The sequence below is a fragment of the Hemiscyllium ocellatum genome, chromosome 7, assembly GCF_020745735.1.
Source record: "Hemiscyllium ocellatum isolate sHemOce1 chromosome 7, sHemOce1.pat.X.cur, whole genome shotgun sequence".
In the NCBI taxonomy this organism is placed as follows: Eukaryota; Metazoa; Chordata; class Chondrichthyes; order Orectolobiformes; family Hemiscylliidae; genus Hemiscyllium; species Hemiscyllium ocellatum.
The window spans coordinates 45,743,251-45,760,104 of NC_083407.1; the positions used below are offsets into that span (position 1 = coordinate 45,743,251).

General features: G+C 40.0%; 1 protein-coding gene across 1 annotated transcript in view; it reads left to right on the forward strand.

Annotated features, from left to right (window-relative positions):
• Positions 1-16,854, forward strand: part of cfap221 (cilia and flagella associated protein 221) — a 194,242-nt gene that overhangs the window by 129,012 nt on the left and 48,376 nt on the right. The window contains exons 12-13 of the mRNA XM_060827750.1: positions 7,259-7,348; positions 14,305-14,400. Coding sequence (XP_060683733.1) covers positions 7,259-7,348; positions 14,305-14,400 — 186 coding nt within the window. The remainder of the gene's footprint in view (positions 1-7,258; positions 7,349-14,304; positions 14,401-16,854) is intronic.

Genomic DNA, 16,854 nt, shown 5'->3' on the forward strand with positions numbered 1-16,854 from the left:
TCCCCAAGATCGGATATTCTGGTAAGGCTCCCCATAGGCATGCCCTCTGACTTCATAAAGTTAATTTTATACCCCAAAACGAACCAAGTAGATTAATCACCTGTATTAAATGGGACAGATGTCATTGGATCAGTTAAAAAGAGAAGAATATCATTCATGTAAAGAGTGACCTTATGCCTGCCTGACCCTATCTCTGGGGCAGTTATGTTGGGATCCCTACGGATGGCCTCTGCCAATGGCTCAATCACCAATGTAAATAATAGCGGTGAGAACCGCTGCTTTTGGGTTGCTATATAATACTACCACCCACCTGGCAAAATCCCCTCCAAGACCAAACTGCTCCAGTACATAAAAGAGGTATGACTACTCCACTCATTCAATTGCTTTCTCTGCATCCAGGGAGAATACCAAGCCCAGAATCTACCCTTGCTGGCATACCCGGACCATGTTTAATACTCTTCTAATATTATTAGTAGACCTCCAACCCTTCATAAAACCTGTCTAGTTCTCCTTTACAATGAAGGGAAAAACTCTCTCCAGCCTTAATGCCAGCATTTTTGATAGAATTTTAAAATCCACGTTCATTAATGACATAGACCTGTATGAAGTACAATCTCCTGGGACTTTCACTTTCTTGAGAACAAGAGAAATATTTGCTTCTCTCAGAGAGAATGGGAAGCAGTTCTGACTGTACAAGTAGTTGTACATATCCAATAGTGGCCTGACCAGCATGTCTATAAACTCCTTATAAAACTCACTTTGAAACCCGTCTGGGCCAGGCACTTTACCACTCTGGAACTGCCTTACCACCTCCTGAATTTCTTGGATTGTCATGGGGCATTCAGAAAAGACACTGCTCTGAAATTACACCTAGAAGGTCCAGAGTCTTAAAAAGGATTCCATTTCATCAATCTGTCCTCACAGCCCTCCAGCCAGTACAGCTCAGTGTAGAACTTCCTAAATACTGCATTAATCTTTTTGGCATCACAAGAAAGAGTACCAGCACTTTCTCTAATGGATGTGATAGATTGGGGGGCATTCTTCTTTCTGGCCAGGTATGCTAGACATTTACCCAGTTTATCACCATACTCAAATAACATCTGTTTTGCAAAAGAGATTTCACTCTTTGCTGTCTGGATGAGCACAGCATTAAAAGTAGCCCTGAGGGCTGTAATTCGCTACAATTTGGTTACAGATGGTCTGTCAAAGTATGCTAACTCAGCTGCCTTCAGGCGAGCCTCTAGCAAACATTGCTGTTCTTCCCTCTGTCACTTCTGGGTCGCTAAGTAAGAAATAATCAAACCCTGTGCATAGGCCTTGGCAGTCTCCCAGAGTACTGATGGATTACTGGCCATAACCAAATTAATGTCACAAAGGATTTTAAATTTCCATGAAAAATACTCAATAAATATGCTGTCCTTCAAGAGGAAAGGATTCATGCACTAGTGCTGTGAGCCTGTCCCCTTACCACTGGCCTTGACGTCCATGTGCACTGCTGCATGATTGGAAATGGCTATATTCCCAATTCTGCAAGACAGCGCCGAATTCAAAAAGGTTGATGGGACAAAAAAAAACATGTCAATTCTGGGAGAGCACTTATGTGGATTACGGAAAAAGGTGAAATCCCTACCTTTGTGGTGAAGACATCTCCACACATCCACCAACCTCAGCTCCTTGTTCAGGTCCATCAACTGCCTGGATTGTGGGGATGTACCCGAAAGGTCCTGAGGAATCCACTTCAGGGTCAATATGTCAGTTAAAGTCTCCCCCTATAATTGTATGATGCACCCCAAGGGCTATCAACCTGAAAAGCGCATCTGTTAAAAATTTGTGGGGATGTGTTGGGGGCAAATACATTCAAAATCCCATATTCCTCTACATGTATTAAAGCTTTAAGAATCATAAGTATCCCATATTCATTTTTAATTTGGTCTAACAGTTGAAATGGGAGATTCTTCTGGATGAGTATAGCAATTCCTCTACTTTTAGAGGATAAGAAAAACACCTGTGCGAACCCTCCCTGTTGCAACTGTAAGTGCTCCTTATCAGTTAATTGTGTTTCTTGCAGCAAGGCTACATCGACTCTTTCTTTTCTAAGGCTTGAAAGTATCTTTATTCTTTTAATTGGTGAATGACTTCCCTTAGCATTCCAGGTACTCCATTTAAATGAATGGCTAGCCATAGCCATCTGAGACAATCTGTGACCCCCCCAGGAGGAAGCAACCCACTCATAACGCACCGAGTGAAAACATTAAACAGTTCATACAAATTAAAAAATACAACTTCCAAATCAAAACTTCTAACAGCTATTTCTACAACAGACCAACATATAACACAAATGAAAGGAGACTTTCCCCCTTGCCCACAGGGGGCGCTCATACTGCCTACTAACCCCTTCATGACTTCTTCTAGCTGAAGCCATGTCCCAGCCCCAGACAACACAAAGTAAGAAAGAGTTACATACACCTTACACCAAGAAAGTTAAAAGTGGGCACTCAACCCATCCCATCCATACCGTAACCCTAGGCACTCCTGGTAGAACAGAAATATATAACTGCCCCTCCCCCCATCGCCTCCTCCAACCGCATCCTCCACCCCATACCAAGAGCGAAAAACAAATAGAAGTGAAAAGAAAAAAAACCAAAGAATAATGGGAGGGGAGAAAGAAGGGATAAGAGAGGGAAAAAGAAAAAAAATTATGACCACCACAGATATTTTAAAAATCCTCTGACGACCAGGTAAACCAGACAAATTACAGAGAAAAACAAAATAAACATTGTTGTCAAAATTATTCAAGCCAGCCAGTCTATTTTAAAGCATCCAGGAGGTCCTTTGCCTTTTCCAGAAGTCACTGACATATTTTTTGTGAGAACTCGATGGTACATCTTTACCAAACAAACAGGGGCCTTATAGGCACAAAGAACATGAGCTTTTTCTTCTGTCAATGGACTTCCCCAGTTGTTGTTGTACCTAATGACTATCAGGCACTGACTGACAACCAAGATTTATCAACAGGAAGGACTTTCGCTGTATCGTCATTCACCAAGTCCTCAATGAAAACAAAAGCTTCCTGTATATTTGCACTCACTTTCCTGGCAGTTGCCACAACTTCATTTTTTGCCAGTCCAGGCTGCTGGAACTCTTCACTCCACTCCTAGATCTGTAGATGGTATCTAAGGGACAGGTGGTCTTTCTTACACAATTGACTGCTGTACAAGGATCCCAAACAAGGGAACAGAGGTGAATCATCCAAAATCGTCTGTGCATTGGGACCACCACTGAGACCCTCTCTGAAGATACAATGTGGAATACTAATATGAAGTATTTGTGCACAACTTGTTAAAAGTGGAGGAATGTTGAGAAAGTGGTTAAAAAGCAGATGGTATTCGGAATTTCATAAAGACGCCATGGAGTATAAGATCACAGAAGTCATGTTGAGCCTTTATGGACCAGTGATTCAGCCACGACTGAATCCCTGTGAGAGTTAGTATGATTGTTATGACTGTCTCCAGGGCAAGTGAGACTTTGAGCCTGACCTTCGCAATCTTCTCAAAAGCCCTCAATTGGAGCATTGTATGCACTGTGCTTTCTGAAGGATGTAAATTCTATAGAGACAATGCGGAATAGATTTTCAGAGTGGTTACATGGAAAAGAGATTTCAGTTACTTAGATAAATTAGAAAGGGTGGGATTCTTCTGCTTGAAGAAGAGAAGTTTGAAAGGAGATCTGATATAAATGTTCAAAATCATGAGGTGTCTAACTGGAATAGTTGGAGAGAAACTGTTCTAGAAAAAACTCTCTAGAAAAGCAGGGCACAGAGATTTATAATGATTTGTAAAAGAACCATTGGTTGATATAGTGAGTAATGAGAATCCAGAATGCTTTCCTGAAAGTTCAATGAAGACAGATTCAATTGTAACTCTCAGGAGAATTTGTTAAACACCTGAAAGGAAAGAAATTTGCAGGAAAGAATAAAGAACGGAACTAATTGAATTACTCCCACTGAGAACGGACATAGGCTCAAGAAGATGTATATCTTCTATTCTGTAATTTATCTGGTCATTATTGCATTAGACTTTGTGGGAACAGCTGTACACGGATTAGTTGACAATGACTTACATTTCAACAGTGACTAATCTTCAGAATATTTATTTCTTCATGTAGGAACCTCACTGAACAAATATTGTTAACCACAATTTCCCAGACATCTCTCAGCCATGATATATCAATGAAGTACATAGTTCATTGAAAGTTGCGTCATAGGTAGAGTAGTAAAGAAGGCATTTGGCATGTTTGTCCTCATTGCTCAGACCACTGAGAATAGGAGTTGGGATGTCATGTTGAGGTTGTACAGGATGTTGGTGAGGCTACTTTTGAAGTATTATGCACAGTTCTAGTTGCCCTGCTATAGGAAGGATGTTACTAAATTGGAGAGGGTGAAGAAAAGATTTACAAAGATGTTACCAGGACTAAAGAGTTTGAGTTATAGGGAGAGGCTGGATAAGCTGAGACTTCTTTTACTGGAGCACAGGCTGTTGAGGGGTGACCATATAAGGGTTTATAAAATCATGAGGGGCATAGATAAGCAATGGTCTTTTCCCCAGGTTGGGAGAGTTCAAAACTAGAGGGCAAATTTTAAGATGAGAGGAGAAAGATTTAAAAGGGCTCTCAGGTTTGTATGTGGAATGGATCTCCAAAGGAAGTGGTAGATGCAGACAGCTACAACATCTAAAAGATATTTGGACAGGTAGATAAATAGGAAATATTTAGAGGGTTTTCAGCCAAACACAGGTAAGTGAGACTTATTTAGTTTGGAAAACTTGGTCAGTATGGAAGAGTTAGTCCGAATGGTCTGTTTCCATGCAATATGACGATGCAAAGAGAATAGGAATGAACCCCTCATCTAGAAGAAGAAATGAAACCTTACTGCAGGCCTTATTAACAACACAGTTTTCATCAACTGAGCCACCTCACCATAAAATGATGTGTGAATAACTAAAGGTGAATAGTCTGAAATAAATTCAAAAACAAGTAGAAAGGATGAAGTTTTAACTCATATGAAGTCAAAACAAATTTAAAATTAGGTAAAAAACTACAACATAAAATCATTGAAGTCTATATTCACAGTAGACGACTGCACATTGAATATCTTTGGAACAGTATAGTGTAATGATTGTGAGACCAAAATGGTCTGAAGGGAGGACTAACATGGTAAGCCACAAATAGATCAAAACAGAACTGTTTTACAAAGTGATTCACTTACTTCATTTAAAGTTAACTTCCCAACCATTAATTCAGAACAAATTTTTGAGGAAATTGTGCCTTTGCTACAATAAAACAAGGTTACACAAATTATAACACGGAAGAGTTTGAACCCTGGATTGTCCGATTCAAGGGGTAGTTTAGAAGGGGTACAATCAGGAGGAAATGGATTCTATACAAAATTTTGTTCTTGCTCAGTCCATATTGACCCATCAGTCCATATTGACCCAATCAGAATTTCAGTCCAATTATTTTTAATTAAATGTGCCTGAGAGCACAGAACATTTAAAAAAAAAAGAAACCAGAAAGTGCTGTAGAAGTTCAGTAGGTTTGATAGCATTTGTGCAGAGAGAAACAGAGTTAACAATTTGAGTTCTTCCAGAATAGTAAGTAAAAGGGTAAGCCACCATTTTCATTTCTCAATGTTTTTTAATTTATTCACGGAATGTACATGTCACTGGCTGGACCAGCATTTTTTATTCTTCCTTGCTGCTCTTTGGAAAGTGGGCTGAGCTCACTTCTTGAACTGCTGGATTCCATTTGCTGTTACTAAATCCGCAATGCTTTTCGATAGTGAGTTCCAGGATAGTAACCCAATGACATTAAGAAATCGCAATATATTTCCAAAGATAGTGAGTGGCCTGGAGAGAAACTACAGGTGGTGATGTTTCCATGTATTTGTTTCTTGACCTTTTAGATGGTAGAGGCCTTAGATTTGGAAGGGGCCAAGAACCCTTAGTGAATTTCTGCAATACACTTCGCAGTTGGTGCACACTACTGCCACTGAGTGTCAATGGTGAGGGAGTGAGTGAATGTTTGTGGATGTGGTATTAATCAAGCAAATGTTTTGTCCTGGATTGACCAAGCCTTTTGAGTGTTGTTGGAGTTGCACTCATCCAAACAAGTGGGTAAAATTCCATTACATTCCTGGCTAGTGCCTTGTGGATGATGTACAGGCTTTGGAGAGTCAGTAGGTGTGTTATATTCTGCAGGATTCCTGGCCTCTGACCCTCTCTTGCCGCAACAGTACTTATATGGCTAGTATATTTGAGTTTCAGGTTAATGATTAACGCTAAAGGTAACCACATCAAATGAGATCTACATAATGTATGAAGGTAAGCTCCAATTCAACCGGCAGCAAAGTAGTCTGATTTTTATGTTTATACATGAAAAATATCATTAGCGTTCGATAGAGCTGTCAGTATCTGAAGAACAAATGCCAAAACCCATAACTTCCCAAGGGTCGAGATTAGAGTGGTGCTGGAAAAGCACAGCAGTTCAGGCAGCATCCGAGCAGCAGTACTGCTCCTCGGATGCTGCCTGAACTACTGTGCTTTTCCAGCACCACTCTAATCTAGACTCTGGTTTCCAGCATCTGCAATCATTGTTTTTACCATTACTGCCCGATACAGGAGAAGGCAGGAAGACTTGTACAATGTATCTTTTTCTACTAACTGATATTTTATTAACTGTTCAAAGGGCAGCTTATTTAAGGTCTTTATATAGAAGTGACATATTGATTGAAGGCAGATAATATTGCAGATCATAACCAAAGCCATCTTATTTGCTAAAGTAGAGAAATGGTTTCCCATAATCCATTATGAAAATGTTCAACCATTCTAAATAGATAGCTTTATATTTTTATTGGAGATGGTTCATGTAGAAATTAATTCAAGCATTTTTCATATTTTATAGCATCTACTAAATTTCAGTTGATGTGTTCTTTCATTTGCCATATTATTATCTTACTCTGTTCATATAGCAATATGACTATTAATTAGACTGCAAGTCCTGACAATAAGGTTGTATCTGAATAATTAGACTATGTTGCTAAATTTTGAGGCTTGGAGATCCTCTCAATGCCGAAAGAAAATCATCTGTTTGTGTTTTCATTAAGCATCCATGCAGTAACTCCATTCAGAATTAACCTGAAGTGTGTTTTCCATGGCCTAGAATGTCTAAGATGGGTAATAATATTGGTGTTTTCACTTTGTAGATACATTTGGATGTTCCTGTGCCAGAAAAAGAATGTGAAAGGCATGACACGAAGGTTTCGTTAAAGCGTGTTCTACGTAGCATTGGACAGGTGAGTTCAGGTTTCGCAGTTAACATTGTACAAATCATTCTGTCTGGGTCTTTTTTTTGCCAATTGGACAGCAGAATTCTATTTGGGCAGATGGTTGAAGAGGAAAGAATGCCATCCAATGTTTTTGTGAAATGAATCAAAACAATATTTTAATACAAATAAGAAATCAATCATAAAAGAACACAATATTCATGGATAAGTACTAGAACAAGATAAAAATTAGATTCCTTATCCCAGCATGGTTTAGTCAGAGATTTCTTATGAACAATTGAGAAAATCAAAATTCTGTTGACAGAATTTGCTGGCAGTGGAGGTGATAAAAGGAATCCATGCAGACACTTATCTTTCTGTCCGAAAGTGTAAAGCCAAGACGAATGCTTCAGAATGATCACATTTTGATACCCTGCAGAAGAGATTATTTATTGGAAATAAAGAACAGTAAATGCAGGAAAATAAATCAGCCTGTCTGACAGCATCTGTGGAGAAAGAAACAGAATTAATTGGTGAATTTTCCTGGACCATTGGAGGAAGAGTAATAGATGAACAGGATTAGAAAGTCTATAAATTGACAGGGTAGGGATCCCAATGTGATATCACTGTGCGCTGACTTTCTCCAGGATGAAAATAATGGAGAGTAGGAATGTCCATTGCTGTGTAAACTTAGTAGTTAAGCATTTCCTAAGATCTCTTAAAAGCCAATTATTAGCTGCCTTAACAGTGAATTATGAATTTTCCAGTCATGAAATGCATCAGTTCTGAAGAAGCGTCACTGCATCCAAAACGTTAACTCTGATGCTGCCAGACCTGCTGAGTTTTTCCAACAATTTCTGTCTTTGCATCAGCAATTTGCCTTGGTCATTGAGGTGAGTGCCAAGCAGAAAAAGCTGATTCAAGCAACTGACAAGCTGGAGGCTTTTTATTAGTTGAACTCAAAAGTTTTAACCATAGGCATCAAATACTTTCTCTCAAAGAGTGCTTTTACTGCTTTACATGTGATTACCAACAGCTTACTAATGTGCTTCCAATATTCATAGTGACATGGAAGTAGCAGCTCCACAATTCCCCTCAGCTGTGGTTCAAGAGCAGTGATTTCACCATGATTGTAGCTGCAGTAGGAGCTTTTACAACAGCTTTTACAAGCAAATGAAGCAAACAGTATACTGCATTAAGTTTCAGTTAGAAGGATCTGGCATTTCTTTGACTTAAGAGAAACACCCATTGTAGTGACTCTAATGAGGTCAGCCAGATTGACCTCATAGAATATGATTTCCCTGATTGGACCAGATTAACAGCCCCAATCAGGGAGCCCTGGCTCCAGGATACAATCAGGATTGTCAGAGGATCTGTTCATTTTGAGAACTGGCTCTGACAGTTCAATGACACTCTGCATATAAATTAATGGTAACGTGGTGATGGGATACCAGCCTCTGCGGAGTTGTTTCAGTCATGATGAGAGAAAAGCATGCTCCTGAAGAGATTTGCTGACAACAACAGTAACCTTTGAGTTAGGGTAAGCATTTCTGACATTATGCCATTACTTGGGAAGCTTGACTCATTCAATCCTGCCAGCAAATACTGTGCCCAGTATGTGGAAAGAATGTATTATTTTTTCCAGGCACATGACATTGGGGAGATGAAAAGGAATGAGTAATTCTCCTGACAGCTTGTCGACCCACAGAGTTTTTAGATATTGACAGTTTAGCTTTCCTAGAGACATCAGATATGAAAACCTTTCAAGAGTTGACAGATTTAGTTAAGGAATATTATAATCCTAAGGTGCCTCTAATTCTGAGATGCTATTGGTTTTACTTAGATGTTCGAGAACCAGGGGAATCCATATTGGGATTTTTGATGAGGTTAAGATGACTGGCAGAGGTTTAACCCTTAATGTGATACTGAGAGACCATTTGGTAGGTGGGGTTAAGGATGTAACCATGCATGTAGCTGAAGCCCAATTGGACTTCAAAGAAACATTACAACTGGCTTTATCATTGGAAATTGCGGCATGTGGAGCGCATGGGTTGCAGGGTATTCTGCTGGAAGTGGACACCCTCACCAGTCAAACTGAGTTTAGGGAACACCACTTGAATGAAGACAATTCCGTAGCCTCACTCAGAACATATTCTGAACAGAGGGACTCACAGCAAAGCCCCAAAACAAAACCAAGCCTCAGACAAATAGTTAACATTTTCTGCAGGATCCATTCCAGCAAGTCATTGTAGTTGCTGCTGGTTTGCAGAGTTGAGATAGCAAAAGAGTCCCACTGGACCTAAATTGAGTAAGAGAACTCATAAGCCAGTATCCAGGAGAGTGCACACCCTAGAACATCTGTGTATATCTGGTCTGGAACAGTTAAATTGCTTAGCAACATCCAAATCAGAACCAAACAAAATAAATACCTGGTTAAATGCTCTGTTAGAGGTCAATACTGGCATGGCCATTTTAGTGATTGTAGAACCAGTTTTTAACAAACTTCGCTCTGGAGTCCAACCCTTAAGTTTGTACAAGACTTCAGCTAGACTGAGAATCTATATTGGGTAACAATTAAGATTAAGGGTGCAACTTTGGTTCTGGTCTCATATGAGAAGCAGCTGGTTCAGTTCCCACTGAATTTAGTTAAAGGCTTGGGCCCAAACTGAATGTGGTGAAATTGCTTGAGAAATATTTACCTTGATTGGTTCATCATCTTTCGATTAGATAATGGCTGCTTAAGTGAAGTCCTAACCAAATACTATGAAGTGTTTCAGGAAGGTCCAGGGAACTATCAAAGGAGCCAAAGGCCAAGACTACTTTCCATTTTGATCAGGAAGCAATTCTATGATTCTGCAAGGCCCGCTTAGTACCATTTGCATTATGGGCAAAAGTAGAGTCAGAAATCATAGGTTGAAGATTGGAAAGCAAAGGAATCGTCAAACCTGACCAGACTGATGGGTCTTTGTGGGGATGTTAAACAAATGGTAAACTGGTTTTTGCAGCTGGATAAATACCCAATCCAATACATAGAGGATTTATATGCAAAGCTGGCAAGGGAGCTGTCCTTCACAAAAGTGACATGAGCCATTACAATTAGAGGAGGATTCCCAGAAGTATGCTACAATTAAAACCCATAATGTTTGTACTAATATATGAGACTGCCATTTGGGGTATCTTCAGCCTGTGCAATTTTTCAGCAGATGGAGAACATTTTACAAGGTCTACCCAGATTGCCGAGGAGAAAGTGAGGACTGTAGATGCTGGAGATCGGAGCTGAAAATGTGTTGCTGGAAAAGCGCAGCAGGTCAGGCAGCATCCAAGGAACAGGAAATTCGACATTTCGGGCATAAGCCTGATGAAGGGCTTTTATGTCCGAAACATCGAATTTCCTGTTCCTTGGATGCTGCCTGGCCTGCTGCGCTTTTCCAGCAACACATTTTCTACCCAGATTGCCATTTATCTAGATGATGTGCAAATAAAAGGGAAGACCACTAAAAGAACTTGGACATGGTCCTTAAACATTTCTCTCAGGTAGATATATGCCTCAGATGGGAAAAATGAGTGTTCAGGCTCCTCCAGTGACCTTCTTGGGCTACGGAGTTCTCAAGACCGAGTTACAACCAATGGAAGATCAAGTGAGGGTGATCTAATGTACCCTGGCTCCCACATCTGTATAGGTGCTTAGATCTTTCCTCAGGCTGGTGAACACAAAGGTTATACATAACCTGGGCTCCATCCTGGCACCTTTGCATCAACTCCTAAAAAGGAGCAGCCATGGAAATGATCACATAGCCAAGACATAGCTTTCAAAGAAGAGAGAAAAAAAAACAAGCACCTCCTAAAGGTGTTTGCACACAATGATCCCAAGTGAGATCTGGTATTGACATGCGGTACCTCGCCTTGTGGCACTGGGGTAGTATTAGGTCATAGCTAGCCCAATGGAGAGGAATGCACAATAGCGTATGCAATATTGGCTCATGCAGAGTGTAAATATGCTCAGATAGAGGAATAAGGCTTGTCAGTCATATTTGGAGTCAAGAAGTTCCACCATAACTTTACGGATATAAATTTCTAATAATAATGGATTACAAACTCCTGCTACGTCCACTTAAAAGAGGACAATGCAGTGACGTCCAAATAGCTTCAGGCCAAATTCTGCAGTGGGCTGTAATACTAAGTACATATAATTACAGTTTGGAACATCTTCCAGGAGGCCAAGTAGCAAATGCAGATGCTTTCAGCTGCCCTCTGTTGGCACATCTACCCCTGGTAGCAGGAGAATCCATAATGCTTTTAAATTTGCTGGGCACTTCCAGTTTCAGCTGACAAAATTAGACTTTGGACACAGAATGATCTGGTTCTAGCAAAACTGAAATAGCTGGTGGTGATGCAGGGACCTGGAAAGACCAGATCACAGTAGCAGTTGGCATATAAAGGTTGGGAGCAAGAGTAATTAGCCCGAGCAAAGGTTGTGGTCAGATTTTGGCTGAACTCCACCATGGTCATCTATGGATTTCCAAAGTGAAGGTGTTGGTGAGACGTTATGTCCAGTGGCCAGGATTGGTTACAAACATAGCTGTGTTAGTGGGACAGTGTCCAGAATTCCAAAAGGGACACAAATTACTGCGAACAGCACTGCCACATTTGTAGAAATGGCCACATAAAATCTAGACTTGGTGACATGTAAATTATGCGGATCTTTCATGGGCTCAATGTTCTCAGTAAGTTTGGATGCCCACTCAAAAGTGGTTGAACATACGTAGCATTCAATTATCAAATATGGGGACAATGACAGAAAAACTGCATACATCTTTCACAATACATGGACTCCCAGCAGTGTTGGTCATAGATAACCAGCAGGAGAATTTGAATATTTCCTAAAGTTGAATGGTATTCCTCATATAAGGACAGCTCCATACCATCCATTATCCAACAGTCTGGCAGAAAGAACAATCCAAACTTTGAAAGCAAGCCTAAAGAAACAGCCTAGAGATTCACTAAACACCAAACTGTCCCAGTTACTATTTAATTATAGATCCCCCCCTCAGGCAACCACAAGGATAGCTGAGGCAGAGTTGCTACTGGGGGAGAAGACTCCGTATTGTTAAATCTGATTTTCCTGGACCTTGTGGAGGGAGGGGGAGTGTGATATGACAGGAACACCAATGTTGGACATAAGACTCTGCTAAGTGAGAGAGACAGTTTACTCCAGGGAACAAAATTTTGTTTAGGAACTAGGGGAATGGCCCTGCATGGGTTAGAGGCATGGCTGAGGTGAGGTGAGGTCCAATGACGTTGTGACAATCCTGAATAAGCACATGGGCCACATAAAAGCTGCAAACTTGCAAATGGTGGGGGAGCAAAATGTGCCTGGCTCCTCAACTGCCTATCCAGCAGTTCTGGAACCCATGAGTTCTCCCTGTCCGTCAATCATTGAAGATACCTCTGAACTGAGATGGACACAATAGATATCACTGCCTCAATGCCTTTGCTGCCTGAAACAGGAGAATTAATTTCTTCCAAGATGCTCCAGACATAAGAGGTGAGCTACAGTGCATTGCGTGCTGCCTGTATCAGAGGCAGAGTTGGAGGAAACTGATCCAGTGCTAAAATGTCCCAGGAAGAGCTCAAAAAAACAAACCGGCTTGTATCCTCGGACTCTGAGGGGAGCGATATAGAGATTGAAATTAGGTCAGCAAAGTGGACTTCATAGGATATGAGTTCCCTGATTGGACCAGATTAACAGTTCCAATCCAGCACCACACACTCGACTCTGACTTCGCTCCTGTAAGAACCTGTGTTTGATTTTACCTTTTGTGCCAAGGGGTGTTGATGGGAATTATTGCAAGTATTGGGAACAGCATCATTAAGTTGGGATAATCTTTCTGGCTTTCAGATAGGTTAAGTTATTCTGTATTCTGATCTCATCTGTTTGTGTTTCATTTGGTAATCTTGTAAATAAACTAAGTGGTTTGACCAGCTGCATCTCTCCTGGAATATCCACTCTCCACCTGCTTAAAACAACTTGCAACGTTAGGGTCTGGGCTACCTTCTTAATATATTTTGAGAGTCTGGCCCATAATGGTATTGTAACACAAGGTACAAACTGTGGTGGAATACAATTCTGCTGTTGTTGATGGCTTTTTTTTAATCAGATTAGATTCTCTACAGTGTAGAAACATGCCCTTCGGCCCAACAAGTCACACCCAGACCCATTTCCCTCTGACTAATGCAGCTAACACTAAGGGCAATTTACATGGCCAATTCACCTGACCTGCACATGTTTGGACTGTGGGAAGAAACTGGAGCACCCGGTGAAAACCTGCACAGACACAGGGAGAATGTGCAAACTCCAGACAGATAGTCACACGAGGATGGAATTGAACCTGGGACTCTAGTGCTGTGAGGCACCAGTGCTAACCACTGAGCTCCTTTCTGTTCTAAATCTATAACTTAATGCAATTTTAGTCAGACAATACAATTGATGACTTTGTGTTTGTTTCTCTTATCAATGCTTTTTTGAACAGATGCATCCATAACAGGAAGGTGAGTGAGGATGAGGTCACATTATTTTGCCCTCACTAAGTATATCTGCAATTGGGCTAATCTTGATGATGGACATTGAAATTTCCCAACCCTTAATAAATTCTATGTTCATTTTGTGTTTAGTTTAGAATGATGTTTATTGGGCAGAATATAAAAAGAGAAAAAGTAAAATGACATTTTTTCATGTTATATGTTTATATTTAATGACTGTATTTAAATAAATCTGTACAGCAGTTTTTATAATACTTGCAAGAACACAGTCTTGCAGTTGCAGAGATTATCTTAATTATTATTCTCATTATTAATTACATTAAGATAATGATGCTCAAGTGCAATTATGATGTGCAAAAAATGCCAATGAAGAATCAACTTTGTTATTGTCAGAAATGAATGTGGCTAACTTAAAAATTTCTGATTTCTTGTTTATTTCCTTACAGCTTCCAAGCCCTGTCCCTGAATTTGACCCTTATTCGAATAATCCCTGGCAAGTTCGACATAGGGCTCTCAAACACTTTCAGCAAGCTGCACGAAAGGTACAAACACATATCTAAGTGCATCAATTAATCCCTTCTCTAACAGCTTTTCTTGCAAAACACGAGTTATGTTCTGATTGAAAGGTGCTGATCAATTATGCTGCAAGTTTTTCTTATTATTTTACTATTAATGGCGGTTTTACAGCCACGGGTGTAAGAGAATAATGTGAGCCATACAAAGACTGCATCCCCTAAATCAGCACCAAAGTCATTGATCATGTGCAACATAAGCAACGTGAAGCAGACAGAGGCTGGTAGCCTTCGTGTAAGTGCAGAGTAAGTTAGTGCTAACATCGCAAGCTTTAAGGGAGATCCTGCCCAGGGGCATGAGATTGATATTTGTCTTTGTGCATCAGCGATCTGCAAGTTATGTATGTCTCTGAGCTTCAAGCTGAAGGGTTGAACTAGCGTAAGAGTTGGTCAGAGAGCAGGCATGATGTGGTGAGGCTGATGGCTTGCTGACTTGTGCGGATGTAGGTTTGAGGAGGGTGGTGGCTATGGATTTTGCAGGGGCATAGTCAGGAAGCATTGTGTGATGGCCTGGTTTACTGGCTTTACTGCATTTGGCTTACTGCAGCAGCTAGGCATGCCCTGATTTATATGTCAGGAATTTGTACCATTTTGTTTCATGATGAAGAAACGAAGAACAGAAAGTGGCTTGTAAATAAGATGAGCCGGGGCTTCAATAATTTGCATGGAAATAAGATAGTGACTGTTCAATGGCAAGATTCTGTTGTCTCCATTGAGGGGAAAAAAATTGGAAAGGTCTTCTTACCATCAAGAGCTGATACTATCACATTGCTCAGCTTTCTTACCTTTGAACATGCCAAACCAGGCGGGGAAGTGGGGGTGGCGGGGGGGGGAGCAAGTTGCTTTCTGCACATTATACCTTTATAGATGTTCTTGCATCGCTTGACCCTTTAGCAGCTAGCAGAAGCCACACGTTCCAATGATGACTGCTGTCGATATATTTTCATCATTCTGTTCAGAGATGTTGTGTTTACACATCTCTGAAGCAGGTAGAATTTGAAACTCTTATATTACCACTGTTGTATTACCACTGCACTACAACAATCCTTCTAATTATGACTGATATACGGTCATTTCAGGTCATATGTTAATCTGCCAAAAGAAACACAGTCACCTTGGTAAAATTACTTAATTAAGATTAAGAAATTAAATTACAATTTTAATTACATTGTTTTACATTGTTTTACACAATATTGTCTCTTTCTCATTATCTCATACATTGTCTCTTCTAACCCTTTGTTTGAAATAGAAAAAAACTTTTGACAGATCTTTCTCACTATTGCTTATTTTGAAGATGGAAACAAGATTGAAAGTGCATAATTAAATATCAATATCCTGGAAGGCTATTCCTTTTCCTTTGATAGCCTTTCAGCTTGAAGTAGCCCAAGTTCACTTTATCTTTGGTCTTAAATATTACAATTTGATTGTTAGTTTGTCAAGTTTAACCTGAGAAGATGCACCTTGTACGGTCTTCCTGTGCTCCTCAACAACCTTTCTTTCTGATTGAATGTCAAAGATATCATTCCCATTTTTGTGAAGAATCTATCCCATTGGTCTTCTGCCTAATGGTTTAGTTCCAAATTATTTTAAGCAGAAAGCTGATTTTATGTATTAGGGAGACTGTAAGTAGAAAGCTATAGGCCAGTTAGCTTGATATTTTAAGTTCAAGGTAATCACACAGAGCCAACATTATATTGTCAAAGGGAAGTCTAATTCAACTAATTTACTGAAGTTCTTTGAAGTAGTAACGTGCTGTAAATAAAAGGGAACCAGCAGATTTATTGTATTTAAATTTCCAGAAAACATTTGGATAAGGTGTTACATCAAAAGATATCGCAGAAATACAAGTTCCCTGTGTCGGGGCTTGGCAAGGATAGAAGGTTAGCTTGCTAACCGGAAGTAAGAATGAGTGGGTATTTTTATAGCTGGAGAAATGTCATGAATGGTGTGCCACAGGGATTGATGCTGGGCCCTCAGCCTTTTACAATTTATATAAATGATTTGGAAGAAGAGATTGAAGATATGGAAGCTAAATTAGTTGATGATACAAAGATATACAGGAAAGTGAATTGTGAGATGTACAGAAGGAATGTAGAGATGTAGATAGGTTAAATGAGTGGGCAAAGATCTGGTAAGTGGAGTACAATGTGGAAAGTGTGACATTGCCCACTTTTGCAGAAAGAATAAAAAAAAGCACATTATCTAAATAGTGAAAGGTGCAGAGCTTTGCACACAAAGAGATCTGGGAGTCCTTGTGCATAAAACATGTAAGGTTAGTATAAAGGTACAGCTAGTCATCAGGAAAGCTAATAGAATGTTACAGTTTATTGTAAGGGAAATTAAGTGCAAAACATGGGGAGGTTATGTTTCAGTTATATTGAGTACCAGTGAGATTGCATCGGGAGTACTGTGTACAATACTGAT